At 38.5% G+C, this 19,958-nt stretch overlaps 1 protein-coding gene across 1 annotated transcript in view; it reads right to left on the bottom strand.

Annotated features, from left to right (window-relative positions):
- The window catches only part of ROBO1 (roundabout guidance receptor 1), a 552,781-nt gene that overhangs the window by 108,063 nt on the left and 424,760 nt on the right, over positions 1 to 19,958 (bottom strand). Inside the window, exon 4 of the mRNA XM_068417582.1 lies at positions 9,085 to 9,242. Coding sequence (XP_068273683.1) covers positions 9,085 to 9,242 — 158 coding nt within the window. The remainder of the gene's footprint in view (positions 1 to 9,084; positions 9,243 to 19,958) is intronic.

Genomic DNA, 19,958 nt, shown 5'->3' with positions numbered 1-19,958 from the left:
ATCAGTGTAAAATAAAGTTGAGCATAGAAAAATACATACTTTGTTCACAGTAAAGGAGTACTTTTCACTACTGCTGGGTGATACAATACCGAGAAACCATAGCTATGCATATCTAATGCCTAACATTTTAAGTGGCAAGAAGACAAAATAGCCGAAGCAATACACATCACTGATGCAGAGGAACATTTTTGAAAATTGTGAGGAAAAATAGAAGGAACAGATACTCTCAGCTATAGAGACAACATGATCAGCAATAATTTGGTTTAAGATGCCAGCAATTGAATGACCATAATGAGCCTTTTAGTCTAACACTGAATTATGATGAGTTTTAATTCTAGTAGTTTCGGTTACTGTGAACACAGTCTATAGATCTCATAACTTCACACAGTAGGTTACATTATTACCAGGCATGCCCCTGGGGACACAGGAGGACAGTTTGGTCCTAAATGCAAAATCTAGTCTCTGTGATAGTCAGCACAAGCCTACAGAACCTGGTGTCCTCCCCAGTCCACAGATGTTTGACACTGGGACACTCTTTTGCCCTGAGTCATGATGCTCCTTCCCTTTCCACTAGTTCCACAGACCAATATTATCCTTTGGAGACGTCTACTGAAAGGACACATCATATAAAGTGTGAACCAATGCATGGTTTACCCTGTCCTACACTTTATCCAGCAACCTTGCATAAAAGATTCAGGGCTACTAACGAGCCATTTAAACCAATTAGAACATTGCCGGACTAATGGGCTTTTTCCTCACCATTTTCTTGCAGCAAACATCATGCTAATGGAGAAAGCATCTTGCCCCCCAAAAGAAGTATTCGGGAAAGTTGACTGTAAGAGCTATAGAGAAGGAAGGGAATGTCCACACAGGCATTTTTAGGCCATTTGCTTTGGCTTGGTGCGTGGAGACTTCAAGCCAATGCAAGCTCATTTTGCCCTTACCCTCAGAGCAACAGAAGCTGTGTGGCCATATTAGTACAATACCGTGCTGGAGTGATCTAGCCCGTCTCTCAGCAGGGCTTATTAGCTCAGGCTCGGCGCCACATTAACCGCTGCCATATGGCTTCTGGTTGATTCAAAGAGCGAACTGAATGAGCTCACATCTGCCTGGCAAAGTCTGCATCGCTATGCTCTTTAAAATGGCAAACCTGCAAAAAGCTGCAAGGAGAGAATCTTGTAATAGGTTAGGATTTTCAATTCACATTTACTTCAGTGCCTGTAGAAATACAAGCTGTCACTATTAACAGCTGTGGTCAGGGTTGGAAACTACTCGTGGATGTGTTAGAGATTAAAAGTTTTGTCTCAAAGAGCTGAGTCTGAAAAACGATGCGAGTATGGTAAGACTCCAAATAGGATGGAAGAAGAGAAAGAGGAAAATGAATACAAAAATAAAAGTATATCTGGCATTTTCTCTTTTTTTGTTAGTCCAGGCTATTAGGCAGATTTTTTACAGCATTCCAAGATGAGCAGGGTCCTCTGTAGAAGAAGGTAATGGTTTTTAGGGCTCAGCCAAAAACCCCACAATGTACAAAACGATGTAACAAATGCTAATCAAAGTTTAACATACCACTGGAAAGAGCTCAGATATGGCTGTGATAATAAAAAAAATGACATGGGAAGTAGCAGCATAGCAGATGATACCCTGAGAACTCTTTGTTTTAACACAGAAAGAGTGGTTGCGCAGATGTGGAAACTCGAGTGGTTTAGACACGGCAGGGGAAAAGGCAGGCACACACAGAGGACTGAGGAGGAAGATGGGAAAGGTGCCCTGATGATAATGCAGGAGACAGAAGCAGCACACGCCGTGGTCAGAACAGCAAACAAGGGAGACGATCCAGAAGACAGATTTTGAATGGTTTGTGGAATCTGGAGAGCAGAGAGTCCAGCAGGAGCAACATGGACCCTGAAACAGAGCTTTAAGCGTGAACACAGAAAAACAATGTCACATTTTTGGAAAAACTAAGAGCAATACACAGCAGAATTTAGAGCCATTCTCACTACCCTCTGGGACAGCTGTGTGGTTCCAAATTATTTTTCAAAATCTTTTACATTTTTTTCCCCTTGGGGTGCCAAGCTAACTCACAGCAGCTCCAGCTGTGTCACCAGAGGAAGCAATATGAATAGCAGAAGAAATATAAATCATTAACAAAAATGACTCTTGATCCTCGAGGAAGCCCACCATTGTAGGGATCAGCAGATGAAGAAAAAAGAGAGGTAGAGTGGGAAGCCAGTCCTCTCAGGGAGTGAGAAAAAGAGACAGAATGAAGAAAAAGGACTGGGAAGAAAGGAAATTGCTGGGGGGCAACAAACACATATTGGGAATCAGAAGAAAAAATACACTTCTCTTTCTAACCCTCCTGAGGCATATAGGAAATTGCTGCTTACCCTTTAATCTGCCCCCAAAAAGAAAAACAATTAAAATGAAATAAAACCCTGAACTGTAGGTATTTGCTCCCCCTCTTCCCCTCACCCCCATTGCTTTGTGTGCTGTGTACCCAGGCCATGATCTTTCATGCAGCTCTGCATAGGACAGACTATGTTACCATTAGCATTACATCGTCCACAGGAATACGCTTTTTTTTTGTTGTGTATCTAAAAAACGTAATTTGGGGAGATTAAGATGTTAAGAGATTAACGATTAATAAATCAATGAAAAAAGAGAGAAAGCCAGAAAAAAAAGAGAGAAATATAAGGATAAACATCTTGAATTAATTTGGAGTGGCACCACAACAGTATGGTTTGGGTCAGGAGCATCGCTGTTTTGAAGGGTTAAGACTGTTACTACTGCACAGCACACAGCAACAAATTCAGTCAGTTTTTGTTTTCTTTTTCTTGATTCACCTCCCCTCTGCAATTTTTCCCACTGCAATTTAACTTTGGAAGGAAATACCCCTTTCCTAAATAAGTAATTAATTTCTGTTTTTTTCCACTGTTCCCTCCAATACAAACAACTCATTCTCTTTTCATTTTTAACTGACAGGCATAGCAATTTCTTCCATTTCTTTTTTCTTTCTTGTTATGACTGTGATCAGGTTGGGATCACCTATGTAGTTTTAAACTTGCCAAAACACAATAAGGCTGTGAATAATCTCCACCAAGAAGAACGAACCAAGTTCTCTTTGACAATTCTAACAAAAAATTCAAGGCAAATAAAACTTCTTCCTGTGGATGGTACCTTTAAGGATGTTTCCTTGTCACAGCAGAAGATCAGAGGCTTTGTTTTCACATTTCGTAGAAAACATTTTCATCACCCACTCGTGTAAAAACAGCATTGTGCAAGAAACAATAAATGCTTCATATTTGTGATGTACTATTTAAGGGCCAGAAAATGAAACAGGAATCAAGAATTCAAGTTACAACTTATCTAGAATAAGAGTGTAAGTCATTCAAAACTGTTGATGTCACGAGACAGCCACACAAAAAAGGAATGAAAACCTCTATGCATTATTCATCCTGTAACTTTGATCTTAAAAGCTAAAAAACTTGAACAAGGAAAGATAAATGGCTTCTCAAGCTTTTTCTTTTAAAAATCAAATGAGGATGATTCAGGATAAATGATAGATAAGAGTTAATACGAAAGAGGGGGAAATTGCAATCACAGTGCTGCACTAAAGTTTCAATGCAAAAGGCTTTGCTTTTTGTATTCAATTACAAAGAATTTCTTTTTTAGGTACCAGCATCCTTTTTCATGTATATGTAAAAGATTTTACCTATTAAAATTTCATGTTCAGTATGCATAGCTTTTTTCTTCTACCACCTACACCATGACTTCATGTGAACAATTAGGAAGCTTTCTGAAGCATGGGCTACTACTAGTCACGGGGCAGGAACAGAAGCAGCTGTGAAATCCTGACCTCCAAACCTGGCTCAAACATCAACTTGCTCCGGAGCTTATGCAAGATATGTATACATTTTCCCACTGGGGAAGTATTGATACTTACAGGCACTCTGACTGCATCCTGATCGTATTGAGGCTTAGTTAATTATGCAGGTACTGCCCCTAAAATATGAGACAAATTGAGAGAGAGAGATCCAAAAGCATATGGAGGTTGCCCTGTCTAGATGGGAGAGCCACAAAAACCTCTCTGAATGCTTTGTGCTCCTCAGAGTCTGTAATTATTGCCAGTTTTTGCCTAAAGATATGCTCAAAGGCCCCACCATCCTGGTTAGATTACCGATGTCAGAATCTTATATACAGGCAATTGCATTTGGAATTCACAAAGACGACGGGGCAGCAACAGAGTTCCTTAAGGGAGGCTCTGAGCAAACCTAACACAGACAACACCGCATTCATTACAAATCACAGCACACCAGCCATTTACATTAACAGCAAAGCCAAAGGAAGAGTGCCTTTACATTATAGCATACGGCAGGAGGTTTTGCTTATCTGAGCTTCCAAATTGTTACCTCCACACAAGCAGCTGGCACTAATCAGATGATAGAGTGGGGCTAGACAGGTGGGAGAAAAAGGCTGGGTGGATGCAAGGGCAGGTTGTGAGATGGAGGAAATGGACAGGGAATGAGGTGAAAATTTCATTGCAGTGGTGTGTGGTAGGAAGGCAGTGGGGACACCATTTGAAAAGTAGTGGGAGGTTTCAGGGTACAACAGGAAGATGTCTGAGAAGGGAATGGAGGCACACTGGAGGTATTCACAGGCTTACAAGCAACCAACGTTCACTGCAATTGCTGTGTGTGCCCAACCAAGTCATTGCTAATGGTACTTGTGGCCACCGACGCTCCTGCCAACTGCATCCAGACAAAATAAATTTGGAAAGACCAAGCCCAGTGATTACAGCAGTCAGCAGAAACTAGACTGACTGCACTTCCTCCTCAGCCCAAGGGAATGCAAACTCATAGCTTTCAGTGCCAAGGTAAGTGCCTGAAACACCCAGCTATGTTCTAATGACACTGGGCTGCCATGCAAAGAAGATGGCTAGACTGATGGGGCTGGGAGCGGGCCTGTTCCTGGGGAGGATATCCAGAAGCCCAAAGTCCTGGCCTAGATCCTTGCTCCAAGCAATCTGCGAGTCTATGAACTTCACCTGGCAAGACAGTGACTCCAAACACGTAAACACCACTAAGGGTTGGAAACAGAACGAGGAACTTCCCCACTCTGGTGAGCTGACTTCTCTCTTACTCATAGACAAGGCCTTGCATCTTCTTTCTCCACCATGTCTCAGCTCCAAGAGAAGAATCGCACAGCCTCTCCCAGTGCAGATGGAACATTTCCAAAATTGGAAAAACACATTTTATTTTTAAATTGTTCACAGCGAGAAGTTAGAGCTATTCACTGGACTGCACTGAAGCCCTCCTTTTCAGCTATATATATTATAGGAGGGATTCTTGACTCCACAGTAATCCCAGGAGAAAAATTAACTAGATGAGCACAGAAGCACGCTACTTTGCTCTGGCCTCATGATAATCGTTTTTCAATTCAACAAATTAAGTTAAAGATAAGCATTTGCTTCACATGCAAGACTCTCATTCCCGCTTCATTTGTAATAGATGGAGAGGGATTAGCCACATCAAGCATATGCTTTCATACTGCGGTGTAAAGAATACACATGAGAAAAATCATGTTTCCCTCCAATGCGTTGAGAAAACTCTTTGTAGACAACATATTCAAGAGCAGAGAGAAAAAAAATGTTTTGATGATGATTCTTCATCAGATGCACCCAGTGGACATGTGTACACTGAAGAGTCTACACCGAATCCGACTTGTGCTAAAACTGAGCAGTACAGGGAGAGCTGTGCTCAAAGAAAATGTCTCTTTCTATAATCCCCATCACAGGTAGCTGTGCTCATACCCTTACTTTCATTTCTTATTTGTTCCATTCACTACTGTTTATAACCTGAAAGACATATAAATTTATTTCTCTTCAGAGCACATTTATTTGCTCTACAAATGGACCAAAAATATGCAAAGACTACGTTGATTTTTATTATCTCACCTACATAAACATATCGATTTCCTTAACCCTACCAGAACAAAATAATATTTTCTTTTTATTGCATTCCAGAGGAAGTTGTGCCTTAACTTGGATCTTATTTAACTACTATTTATCTACATCTCTTGCTTCAAAGTCTCTGTCAGGAACCAAGCTCCCACCTCTGTTTCTCCAGCACCCTTAATACTCAGTCTGTAAAGCCCAGTTCTTCTGACTCAAAGACCAACATTGTCACTGCAGATGAGGAAAAAAGCTTCCATATATTAAAAATAAGGTTGCTTCATGGACATATAATCTTTTTAAAGAAAGTAGAGATATGAATCAAAAAAGAGGTGTCAAGCATCAGCCCTTATTAAAAAAAAGTACAATCATGATGTTTATTTTAAATCTGTCAGAAAGGAAAGCATTAATATGAAATGCTTTAAACAGCCTTTGACACTTACAGAACTCTTAAAACGGCAATGAGTCAAAGATCAACAAGCCTTTAAGAATGAAAACAACTGGAAATGCTTTAGAAGTTGAGCCACTGAAGTATTTTCATTGATTAAATGCCCACTGGTATTACATATACATTGAACACCAACACATATAGTTTGACATCTCCTGATCTGGTAATTTCATGGCTTAAAAAGAGGAAGGTAACACCTGTAAAATATATTACCTGAAATTTAGTCTCACTGAGTCAATGATAATTTTGCCATCAAACGAATGTAAGTGTTCATTCTAAACATCGGCACTTAAATGAAAAACTTTTTTTTTAAAAAAAGGTTGATTTCATGTAAAAATGAAATCTATCACTTAAAACCCAACAACTTAAAACCCAACAACTTCATCCTTATTTCAGCTGTTGTACTCTTTTAATTCTTTATGTTCCTGCTGCTAAACTGAAATAGAAATGACCTAAAGGAGATAAGTTAACAGAAATTGAATAATTCTAAGTCAGGTTTCAAAATCAATATTTTTTGCCCATCTGTCCTTTAGCATGCTGTCCATTCCAGGTCCCAATCTCTCGTCACCTCCCAGCCCCTAGCAAGATGAAAGAGGGTAGATTTAGACTAGATATTAGGAGGAAATTCTTTACTGTGAGGGTGGTGAGACACTGGAACAGGTTGCCCAGAGAAGTTGTGGCTGCCCCCTCCCTGGCAGTGTTCAAGGCCAGGTTGGACGGGGCTTTGAGCAACCTGGTCTAGTGGAAAGGTGTCCCTGCCTGTGGCAGGGGAGTTGAAACTAGATGATCTTTAAGGTCCCTTCCAACCCAAACCATTCTATGATTCTAAGATAATACAGATGGTTACTGCAAAGCTATTAAGATGTACATCTGAATGCATATTTATCCACTTGGCAAGATTCTGCTACAGCTGTAAGTCGATGCAAATCTGCATTACAATGTAGCTTCAGTCTCTTGCCTGTGTGAGAAAGCAGCCATGATATTAATAGTGCTGCTTAAGACAACACCAGGCAAATATGACGTAAATGAATGCAGTTGAGCTAGCTATCACAGCACTGTTAATTTACACCTCTGAAAACAAACACTCATTTGAGCACGTGAAACAAGCATATAACTACACCTACATCAAAACTCATTTTCATTTGTTTCTTTTTGGAAGCAGAAACTGATAATGCAAGGTATCACCAGAAGTCATGGTGAAAGAATACCATGTAGGTGAGTATTTGACACAATCACCAGAAAAGAAAACCAGGCTGAGGGGCTTTATTCCATCGTAAGCACAGTTTTAACAAATACAGGTGGCACTGCCAGTCAGTGATACTTGCTTTTGTTCTGGCTATGTTTTTGTTCCGGCAGCTGGGAGAAGAGCAGTTTTCATGTATAATGAAAGAAATGTACTTAATAGGCAACACCTGAAAATCCTTCAAGAGAATAAACTATAGAAACAGAAAATGCAAGTTTAGAAAGCATTTCCTGAAAAAAAAGGTAGCACTGGAATCTTCTCTTTATCTCAGGTCAATTGAGTTGTCACAGTGGGAAGGAGATTTGAAAAGGAAATTGCAAGTTCTTAGCAAGTATGATTGGAGGAATTGAGTTAATAGCCAGCAATCAGTATAGGTTTGGTAGGGTACTTAAAAATTTAAATGTATGTATATGCCACAACTACAGAATGACTGAGCTTTGTCTGGTTTGTAAAAAACAAGTGGAACAACAGGCAATTTAAATCTCAAACAAAAATGGTAATTTTTTACTTAGGTTTCTGGGGTTTAAGTGTTCTTCCATTAAAAATTTCCCTCACTTCAGCATATGATGACGGTATATAAATTGTATGGGCTTCTGATCTTGTTTTCTGCTAGTAATCCTACCAGTACCAACAGGATCTTATATGGTACGTGCTTTCAGATGATACATTTTCTCACCATATGGAAAAATGTTTTGTATCACCATGTTGGCAGCATATAAATGATTTTTGAACGCCATTTTTCATTGCCATTTCTTCAAGCCATTTAGGCTCACTAGCTTATTGTTTCACATGTCAAAAATTAGAAGGACAGTTTTCTGATTTGAGAAGCTGCTTTATCCATACTCTTGAATAATGGCACACTGTATTCAGCAAGCTACTGATACAAATGAGTATGACAACACCTCTAATGAGAAAACAGCTTAATTTGAGAGGGCAGGATAAGCTATCATCTCTCTAAAGACATGTGACTATCTCCCAAAAGCCACCTTATCCTTTCTAATACAACGCACAACTTTTCTGCAATGATTCTTTTCAACAGAATTACAAAAGGTGGTCTCACCTAGACTACTAATAGTTCCTCTTTCCAATCAAAGAAGGCAGGTATTATAGGTTGTAGAAATGTGTAGGTGGATAAAAGGCAAGAAAATTATAGGACAGTGACAAATATAATGAATTTCATTTCCACAAGCTTCAAATTCCACTGAGCAAGAGAAGAACACAGGTTTTGCATGGTCCTCTTTAACAAACAAATGCATACCCTGCAATGAAGTAGTACAAGACTGGAGGATGCATTCCAAGCTAAATGCAAACTAGCCTTGCCTCCAAGGCAAGCAAAGGACAGATCCTAGGAAGTACAGCATGGCTGGATGCCCACATGCTGAAGAGACTAGTAATTTTAGATTAGTTCATTTTTGCATTGTTTGAAAAACTTTTTATACTTACTGTAATTCTTTCATCTTTGTCATCTAGAGGGGTCCCATCTTTTTTCCACGATATGGTGGGTTCTGGGTGACCTCTTGGGGGCTGGCATTCCATCACTGCAGGTTCACCCACGGCTACCATTACATCTGATGGATTTTGTCTGAAGTCATCCCGTAGAACTGAAAGAATGAAGAAAATGAAGTCTAAAATTACCCAACAACACAGCAATAGCACAGCAAAGTGTTTTGTTTTGGCCTTTAATGGTTCCTGTTGTCATTGTACTTTATATCCATGAACAACTCAATTAATGAATTCCATTTGGCATCTGTGGATGGTCTCCGGTACTTCCACACAGTAACAGTGAAAACCCATGTACAACTCATCTTTAACTTCCAACATACAAGACAAGTGACTAACACTGACAGAGGTGAAAGGCTGACGCATACATAGGACTGTCTACACAGAAGAGCTGCCTCACTGGTAGTACTTGGCATAGCATCTGCCTAGAGTGTGAGCACAGGATTCCTATCACAGCTGAAGAAGGCATGATGTCTTCTGCTCAGGCAGAATGTCACTTGGGGAGAAGCACGGCAGAGATTCCTTCCTTACCCTCTTTTTCCGAGACACAAGGTCAGCCTGACACTAATTAAAGGTTTATGGTTCAAGATTGGCCACTGGCCATATGAATTGCACCTATCCCTGTATTTATGCCAAAGACGAACAAGCTAGCTAAACTACCCAGTGCTTTGATGACGTTATAAGACTCCAAACATTTGTGCAGCCTTAGCCAAACTCATCTTAGCAAGTTTGCTTGTGTCTTTTTCAAGAGAAAAAAAGAAAAAAAAAAAAAAAAAGTCCTTCCTGATCTCTGGGAGTCTTCCCTTAGTCTGAGCCAGGACAACATCCTTCATTTGGGAGAAGTCAATTTCACTATCTTTCCACAGACAGAAACATTTTTATTGTGGCTCAATTACTAGAATTTGTTCTTTCTTATCATTTGTCCAAGTCTAGGCCTAGGAAACTCTAGTTCCCTTCAATCATCCACTATGAATTTTATCAATAGCTGTGTGATTATTTTTCTTTTTGGGAGAGGAGAGACATCACACTGTGCTCAGTAGACCACTACAGAGGGACACAGTTTAACAGAATAATGGCACTCCTAAGTCTCGCCAAGTAAGTGGCATTAGGTTCAATCTAAAAATAAATAACTCAAATAGTAACAAATATAACATTCTAGGCCTCTCCACTGCTGCTACTTCATCCACACTGAACAAAGGATATGGTAATGGAAAAGTACATTACAACCAAAGGACTCTTAGGCCTTTGACAAAGCTATCTGTCACTCTTGCTACCTGCAACAATCTTGTGTCAATAGGAAATAGTGCCAAGAATCTACATCAAAAAATACATCCCCCAAGCCATGGACCACAGATACACGGACATTCACTGAATAATGGTTTAGTTGTTAATGCTGCTTCAAAGCCAGGTGTGATTTATTGTTAGGCATTAAGGAATGTGGGTGTGCTCACAGGTTGGCAGGTACAGCCCTGCCACCAAACCATTCTGTAAGGTCTTTCAAGCTCTTAAAATGGTCTGAAGGCAAATGGGTCATCTACTTTGGGACAGAGGGATACACCCTTCTCACACCTACTTTCTGCAATGCTATATAATCTAAAATGAAGGGAGGGAGTAAAAATGACCTGCAGTTCTTTATTTTGGGGGATTATTGGCAAACAGCCCTGTTAACAATCAATATGACAATCTTCTATTTTTTCTTCTCAAGTACATCTACCTTACATTCTGATACCCTACCATTCAGCAGCTACAGTCACAGGCACATGTATCCAGCTTGGTTCACTATAATACAACACACAACAGGAAAAGTTCCAGATTAATATAGAAGTATAGTTGGGAAATAAAAGCAGTAAATACAGAAAAAATTACCACTTTTCTAGAAACAGGATATAATTTCTGGAAGTACCAAAGAACATCTGTGTATCAACAAGACTGAAGTATATTGCAGATCTCATCAGACATCTGAATTTACCAATCCCCTACCACACTGAAGCACTCACATTTCAAATATTTCAGTTTAATTATTGAGCTTTCTGGATACCCTGAAATCAGGAGATACTGATGCACTGAAAGAGGATGATCAAGGATAAAATGTCTCTATCACTTTAACAATACAAACTAATAAAACAGAATGATAGGACTTAATGAAGAAATTATAGAATAATTTAGGTTGGAAGGGACCTCTGGAGGTCATCTAGTTTACAAAATGAGATGCTGTTGGATGAACTTGTTCTCTTGGATGAACTAAGTCTCTCAAACAGACCTAGTCTAGAAAGTTTATTTAAAAAAAACAAACAACAAAAACCAAAGAAAAACAAAAAAGCCCCCACAAAACGCACCTATTGTTTGGTGTACGAAAACCTGAGAAAGCATCTAGGAACAAAGAATTTCTCTCTCTAAAAAGCAAAACACATGGATATTTTCCTTCTATGGACTAGGGAAAATTGACAATGTTTTCAGCTATAAAATTAATCCAGGTTATATTTAGAGGAAACAACATGTTTTCAGAATGGGGAATGATGTCATCTTTAGTTATTGGGAAAGGTAAGTCAAAAGATCGATCCTTTAGCTTCCCTCCTGCTTTCAACAAAACTTTACTAAATTTAACCTGCATTCTCTTACAGCTTCCTTACTACACTCCCCTAAATACTGATGCATCAAAATTGGACACATGAAATTATTTTGGTTATGGGAGCATTAAAATACTACTCACATACACTGAAAACTTTATATATACTTATTCAGCTTAAACTGAATATGGCATTAATAACCAGATGCAACTTCTTGTGTTCCCAAATAGCCCTCAAGCCATCCAGATACTGTAAATCGTGTAGCATAAGTGGCTGGGCTGACAACACTGCTTCTGCTGAAGTCAAAGAATTTTTTCTATTTACTTTAAGAAAGACTTGATCTGGCTTGGAGCCACTGGTCATATTATTACTACTTTTTTTTTTACTTCTCCAAACTAAAAAACATAAAAGAAGAAGAAACAGAAGTTGCACCAAGTTACTAAAAAAACCCAATATATCCTGTTCCCAGTGCCAACAGCAAATGAAAGTGCAGAAGAGTTTATTTACACCACAGTTCTATTGCAACACAATAAAAGGGGTGTTTTGACCATGAGTAAGAAGCCTTTTATTACTGCTAAAGATAGTACCACTTGGATAAAGCTAAGAGATATATAAAAAGAAGTGCCCTTAAGTTTAAAAAAAAAAAAATCAAGTGAAGTGATCTTAATAAACCATAAGTGCTTCTCAAGTCTGAAAGACTTGAAATCTAAGAGGAAAGCCTATCAGATATCACCTCAGATGGCTTTTAGCACCTTTGAAGCAACAAAGAAGTCCAGTACTTGCATAATAAAAACAAATTACTTCAGTAATTTCTACACTCCTTAGTCTCAGATCAGCTTTACAAGCATAGTACCTTGTCTGGAAACCAAGACCTTTCACAAATTAACCAATGTATAACAGAAGCCTTTGGAGGACATCAAAGGTCCAGGCCATAGATACATCAAAACAAGTCTTTTTTTTTCCATTTGCTATGAATTATTTTGGCTCTAACATTACATAATGAAATGCTAACAAAATGTAATCCATTAGAGATTACTCCACAGATAGTTGTCATGTAATTATTTTTGCAGCTGTAAAGTAGATACATGCCCCGTTTTTTTGCCTCAGGCCCTGGCAATCTTCCATAAAGTTATAAATTTAAAATTTTCTTCCCTTACTGAAAAAAAAAAAATATTTATTCTTTTCTGTCCTTCCTAGTCAAAGCTCACTGTAAACTGAGAATACATTTCCTTTTGAAGATACATTAGAAGTATACTTTGTAATCCAGTACAGCATGTGCTTTCAGTCACCACAGGGTCAAATTTCACCACACACACCTCTTTCTACATATATGCAGCTGGAATGAAAATGGATAAATTAAGAGGATGCTTGCCTTTTTTTCTTTTTTTAACAAATTCAGTTTAGAATCTTCATAGACATAAAACCCTCCCTACATTTCTGACATACTATGGGTAAGGTTTTCTAACATTTCACTCTAATATTTTCTAAAATACAATGAATAATGACTGTAATTACTGTCATTGCACAGCTAGGACAACTCCATGATCTTGCTGTGTGAACTCTGAACTCCTGTGCTTGTGCTGGAAACATTTTTATGCTATGCTTGCTGAACTAATCAGGTTCAAGAGCAACTTTTCTAACTCCACTTTAAAAGTCAACTACTCAGACAACTATTAAAAATCACGTAATATTCAATCAATAAAGCAATTGCACTTTCCCCAGAGAATCTTTCCCAGAGCAGAAAGGAACTAGCAATCACTTGAGGAGAAATTTTTAGTGACAAGTATAAGAAAAGACAGTATTTTTTGTGTAAACCCTAAACAGTGCCTTTCAAAATGCAGCACCTAATGTTCTTTTTCTTAAGCTCTTCATTGGCTACTATGAAAAAGAGCAGGGAGTCATTACTGGGTGAAATGGGAGGCAGGCAGGCAGGGTTTCTTTGCATATACACACTGCAGATATTTAAGAAAGATTATTGTTAGAATTTATCATTAAATAACTGTGATCTAGTTCAAAGACAATAAAGAAAACCAAGGCAGAACACAAAAAGAAAGAAACCAACCAGAAAGCTTTAGTCAGTAAGTGAAAAGAATGAATTTGTAAGGAACACACTAATTATCATCATATATTGTGGATATCATGCCTTAACATGTGGTATCATTTAAGAGCTGGAAATAAGAAAATCTCCTGGAAATTTTGATTACAGGTCTATTCTAGTCAGACTAGCTAGACACTTCATGCTAGATCAGTTCAAAGCAGTGCACCAAAATAGATCCAGGATCCCTAATCAAGCAAGGTATTACAGCCATGGTCACCCAGTGAACAGAGGAAGAGAGGGAAATGAAGATGTTTGGGGTGCAGTTTCATAATCAGATTAAAGCAATCTTAATCCATTTCAATTCTTCTAAAAGAGATCATCCAGACTTGCTTCCTGCTAACTCTCCTGCATTGCCCTGGACAAAGCACATGCTATTTTGCAAGGCTAGCTGTTGGAGCGAGATCCCTGAGCCAGTGTCACACAATTAGACAACCGAAGAGATCCCAACAATTTCCACTCTTTCAGCACAAAGACAATTTAAATGATTGTTTGTATTGCAGCATGTGCCTCAAAAATGGGGAAAAGTGAAATAAACAGAAGAAATGCTCCTTCCTCACATTGCTTTATAAAACAACCAGACCTCAACTAACGAGCACATTTCCTCCCAGCAAACAAAAATGTACTAACATGAAACTATGTGCTAAAGCTGAGCAATGCAACCCTACTAAAGGCCACCGCCCTTCCTTTTGGCTAATGTTTTATTAAAAAAAACATTTAATACGTTTTAATATTTTTAATACCCATCAATTCTGTTAACTCCTGTAAATGTATAACAAATATTTCAATGTTTCTCTTCCCTCCTACCAACAAAACGACAGTATTAAAAAGAGAGTTTCCATCTAATATGAGGAACAAAACAACAACAATGTGCACTTGTTGTAAAATGCTGTAACATTAGGAAAAGGAAAAACGAGATTCAGGAGGCTATATAAATGTTATAATCCCGTGAACCCATAATCAAAGAGAAACTAATTATTTCTTAGTCAGGACTGAGCTGTTATTCAACAGAAGAACAGCTCCTGTAATCTAGGACCAGCAATGATCCCTTTTCCCCACTACCTCCTGAACTTGTTGTAATTCAGATATTTTTGGCATGTTATCCAGTTTGACGAAAAGCTTGATCTTTTACAACTGAGAAACACCCTTTTCTGAAGACAACCCCCTAAAAGTTTCCATGCAGTCATGTGAAGTTAAAGCAAAAACCGGTTCCCTGAAAAAAATTATTTCTTTTCCTTTCTGAAGATGTTAAAAACAGGTTAACGCTGGCATTAACTACAGCACATAGTCATTAAAATGGAACAGAAGGAGTAGGGCTATAAATAGTCAGAAATTACTGTTATGATCATCTAACAAGATTACTCATGTAACACGGGCAATAATTTTATGCAGTGACTGAGTCCAGCAATATGGTATTGAATTTTTCAAAATATGTCCACACTTTTATAAAGCCTCCTACAGGCAGGGATTAATTTCATCTAGCAGCCAGCCTGCCTAGGGGTTCCTCACCTTCATAATTTTCAGTTCTCATCTGATTCCTGCCTTGAAGCACTTTGACCTCAGCTACTGGATCTTGCTACAGCTTTCTCAGTCGGACTAAAGAGCCTTCTATGGGCAAGCAGATGCCAATCAGTTCAGTATCCAGATGTCTAATCTTCTTTTAGCCTTCTCTGAGCTTCAAAACTACCCAACACCAGACACGTGGCCTAACAGTTTAACTCTCCCACAGAGCCAGCCCTCCTACGACACAGGACTTCCCCGATTACAGCCTAAGAATTCACATTGAATAGGTTTCCAGTTGTAAGAGACTGCTCATTGTAAAGACACTGATCATAAGGTGCAGTGAGATGTATGAAAAAGCAGCAGTGAAATTAGATCCCACGTCTAAAATGTTAACAAAATATACTCCCTCAATTACTGTAACCTTTAAGTTGCTTTAAAATGTATTATCTCTAAAGAGTAAAGTATTTGATTGGTTGTTTTTTATACAGCACCACCTAACTGGGATCTTAGATCTACTGAAGGTCAATAGTTACCTTCTCTGGAACAAAAGTGTCATTCCTCGTTGTATTAAGCAATACATATTAGCAAATGTAACACCCACATGCTTCTAAACCATTAATGCAGAAAGAAATCAAGAAGTGCTGCACCTACTGAATCACATCTTTTAAAAGGTGCTGATGACAAATACAAGCGATATGCTTGAATCGAGCAATATGCTACATGCAAAAGCAATCAAATGTTGAGGTATTTGGCAATATACTGAATGTACATAAAGACGTTAAAATAAATATATTTATTGTCATTCATTATTTTTCATTCAGTCATTAAGAAACTTACAGAATCACAGAATCAACCAGGTTGGAAGAGACCTCCGGGATCGAGTCCAACCATTGCCCTGACACCACCATGTCAACTAGACCATGGCACTAAGTGCCATGTCCAGTCTTTTCTTAAACACCTCCAGAGATGGTGACTCCAACACCTCCCTGGGCAGCCCGTTCCAATATCTAACGACCCTTTCTGAGAAGAGAAATTGTTAACAGAAAGAAATGCATGATTAACGAGCAGGTTCCAAAAAAGACTTCTGTAAAAACCATTGACTGAAAGTTATTGACGATAATTACAAAAATTAACGGAAACCACTCACCATCAGTCTGATTTTATTTCACTAGTTGAAGATTTGGGCTTGTAAGTATTGTCAGGAATCTTACTGGGCAGCATAGCTATCATCCCATAACAGTATTTCCATGTGTGGAAAGGAAAGTGTAAATGAATTAGGTGATGAATTGGGAATCAATTAAATGACCAAATCTGATAAGTCATATAAAGAGTAATTTTAACTCCCGTGAGAAGGGCAACTGACAGGCCTAAGAGAGCATGCTGCAGCACTGGGAATCCTAATTAAACCCTGAAGGATCTGGGATGCCTCAGGCATGTGACTCTGAGAGTGTCCCTGAGGTTGACTGAAAACTGAAAATAGGTAAGGAGAATGGGCCTAATTATTAATTTGATTAAGTGTGTACAAAACATGATCCCCCTCAACATCTTCCACATAGTATGGTCTGGGACAAGGCATTTACCACCTGTAAGTCGAAACTTACCTCCCGGAAGAGTAGATTCATTTGTACAGACTGTAGAGGCAGTTTCCCTTCACTTGTCATAAATATTTACAGTTACTTTCTTTTATTATTATTATTATTATTATTATTTTATTGTGCATTTCATTTTAGAGTTTTGGAGTTATTTGAATCATGCTTCACTACAGACAATATTTTTAGTGTGACTAGCACAGACGATTTCCAAACGTACAGACACAAACCAAGGGGTTTTAGACACAGCTCACAGAAGAACTGTGTCTTTGGGAGATCATAAAGTAGTTTTCCCTAGGCAAAGAAGGGTTTACATCTTTAAATCCAAGGATCTGGGTGTGTTTTGTAAATAAAGGTTTTTTTTCTGTACACTCCAAGTCAAGGTCCTGACTTCAAAGCAGATTATAATAGAGAAAAAGAATCAGACTAAGATGCTGCAGCGAGACCTTGTCTTGGCCCTCCACATTAAAGCATAAAGAGGTAACTGAAATGACAAAAGAGATATAGCAACCAAACAATGAAGGAGAAAAGGTGAAAAGACACTTCACCAAAATGCCAGTGTTTTTCTTAACTACTTACCAAACCTTATTTCCTGGGCAGAATGGCTTTCCCATTTAAGAAAGAAGACATGAACCAAGCCAGAAGCGCCAGTGTCCTGTAACTCAGGATTCCAAAGAGAAAAATAGAGGAAGGAATATGTGTAGCAAGGACAGAAGCAAACATTTACCCAGTTTTCAATGAGAGCTAAAAGCTAGGATACGTGGCACTGGCAAATGGAGTTAGACTGCAATTGATTAAAAAGGTGTTGCTGCCAAACAGCAAGCTACACTGGCTTAAGATTGGAAAAACTCTCTTCCCCATAGTTTCGAAGTTGGAAAATCCCTCAATAGGCCAAACCTGAAGGAACCTTATTTGTCTTAACTTGTGTTGCTAAAAGAGGAGATAGAACTATTCCACAGACCTGCCAATGAAACGGCGGCAGCACTGTTTCTGTAGTAGAGGCAAGACTTAAATGGTCGATGCTTGTACAATTGCTTATAATCATCCTTTCACTCTGAAGAAGCCAAAAGCTTATCAGAAGAGACATTTTCAAAGAAATAAAGATTCACATGCCTGCGATAACAATGTTTCTGCAGCACAGCCCTAAATCTGCATATGCACTATGCTACCGTTTTGCTAAGGTCTTGCCTCAAGGCAACAATTTTAGCTGTGTCCTTCTGCTCAGCATTCAAATTTTAGTGTGTTATAACTGTACAACTACAATCAACATTTTTTTAAAGGACCCCATTTCCATGGAAAAAAAAACATTATGCTGCTAAAGTGGTTGAAAAATATGACATTTTAATACCAGAGAATATACAGTATCATTATCACACTCAAACAGCTAAGCCACTTCTCCTTTAATATTCTGGAAAATGATATTCCACCATTACACTGGAGGTCAAGCCTGAAACGTCAGTCAGAAGGTACAAGATGCAGGCACTTCACACGGCTGAGTGGCTAATTCTAAATAACAGCAGAGCTAAGAACAGCATTTGTTGGCACCACACACTATAGCAAAGCCACGCTGCTCAAAAATGTCGCTGAACTATTTCATACAATTTTATTCTGTTCTATTTTCTGTTGTTGTTATATACAATTTTATCCTGTTGAAAAGAACTACAGACCACAGAGCTCCACCGTCTTTTCTCACCTCTCTGGATTGTTATACAGTAGGATACAGCTTAGTTAGTGGATGTTTCATTAATTATACTCTGCACGTCCAAATGCACAAATGTTATCATACTTACGGTAATGTTATCTCTTTCTTTACCTCCTAAAACATTCAAGAAGTAAATTGACAACAGATTGCCACGGTAGAAACAGGTAAACCTTTTCAAAATTACATTTATGCCAAATATCATCTACTTTTCAAATTACTTTTGCTGGTTTTAGAAAACATTCCAGGAAATCACCTCAGGGGAAAATGGCAGACAGTCTTATACAGAGGTCATAAGAGAAATATAGTCTTCATCTAATTCAATTAACTGCTTTGAGCTAGATCCCAAACGGTACAGGCAAACGTTTGTTCTATTTCAGGCACTTTATAAGATATGAATCATTCCGCTTTCTCAGTATAAAGCAGCACAGTGCAATATCATACACTCAAATTTTTTATTGTTCAGAGTTTGAAAAATCTCTAGATGGGCGTCTTCATGATTTACAATGATAGTTCTTCATTTAGACAACCATCCAAAGGCTTCAAATATTGTAAAATTGTACGTAGAGCATTACAAAAAGTAGCAAAGTTAATAGCTACAACAGTGAAAAATGGTTTTGTAAGAAAATGGACATTACCAAATTCACCAAGCTGGAACTCTGAATTGCAGCTCTTGGAGATTTATATGCTAAGGCAAAAGACAATAAAATCATGCAGAAAAGTTCTTGTGCATTTGGACTCTTATTCTGGCTTCAATCCCTATGAGATATTCAAAGGCAACGTGCCAATTGATCAATATGTTAGTATTTAATGTGCAATAAGTGCTACTGAGCAAAAATCAGAGAAACATTGCCTGTTAGCAGAGTCTGCCTTATTGCTGGCAGGAAGGAGTGCATGAAGTTTTGTATCACCCCATGTGGTAAAACAGCAGCCAGCAATCTGATTCAGAATTAACAAAAGGAAACAGAGGGCGATGCTCAGCATGAACACAAATGCACATAAAGCCAGCAAGATTTCATTGCTGAAGATTTTAATTTTGATTAAACACTTCCTTTTATATTGGGTCGCAGTGATTGTTTTCAACCCTGTGTTTTCATTAATATTTTAATACACACAGATCATTAAGTTGCGTAACTTCAGTGTTGCAGCTAAAGATAGCATCTTTAATAACAGCTACAAAAGAGATGCTGGCATCCATCGCGGTCCAACTTAGTAATGCTGTGAGGCACCGTGGGCTGGTAGGGACTTTGTGGCACGCCATACAACACGTCTGCACTCACTACCAAGAAAAAGGAAAGTGAATGACTGGAACATGAACTTAGTCTGTTTGAAATAGGAACTTGTAAATGCATCCAAGACAAAAC

This window comes from Nyctibius grandis, chromosome 2 (genome assembly GCF_013368605.1).
Source record: "Nyctibius grandis isolate bNycGra1 chromosome 2, bNycGra1.pri, whole genome shotgun sequence".
NCBI classification, from domain to species: domain Eukaryota; kingdom Metazoa; phylum Chordata; class Aves; order Nyctibiiformes; family Nyctibiidae; genus Nyctibius; species Nyctibius grandis.
This window is presented reverse-complemented; position numbering and strand designations above follow the sequence as displayed.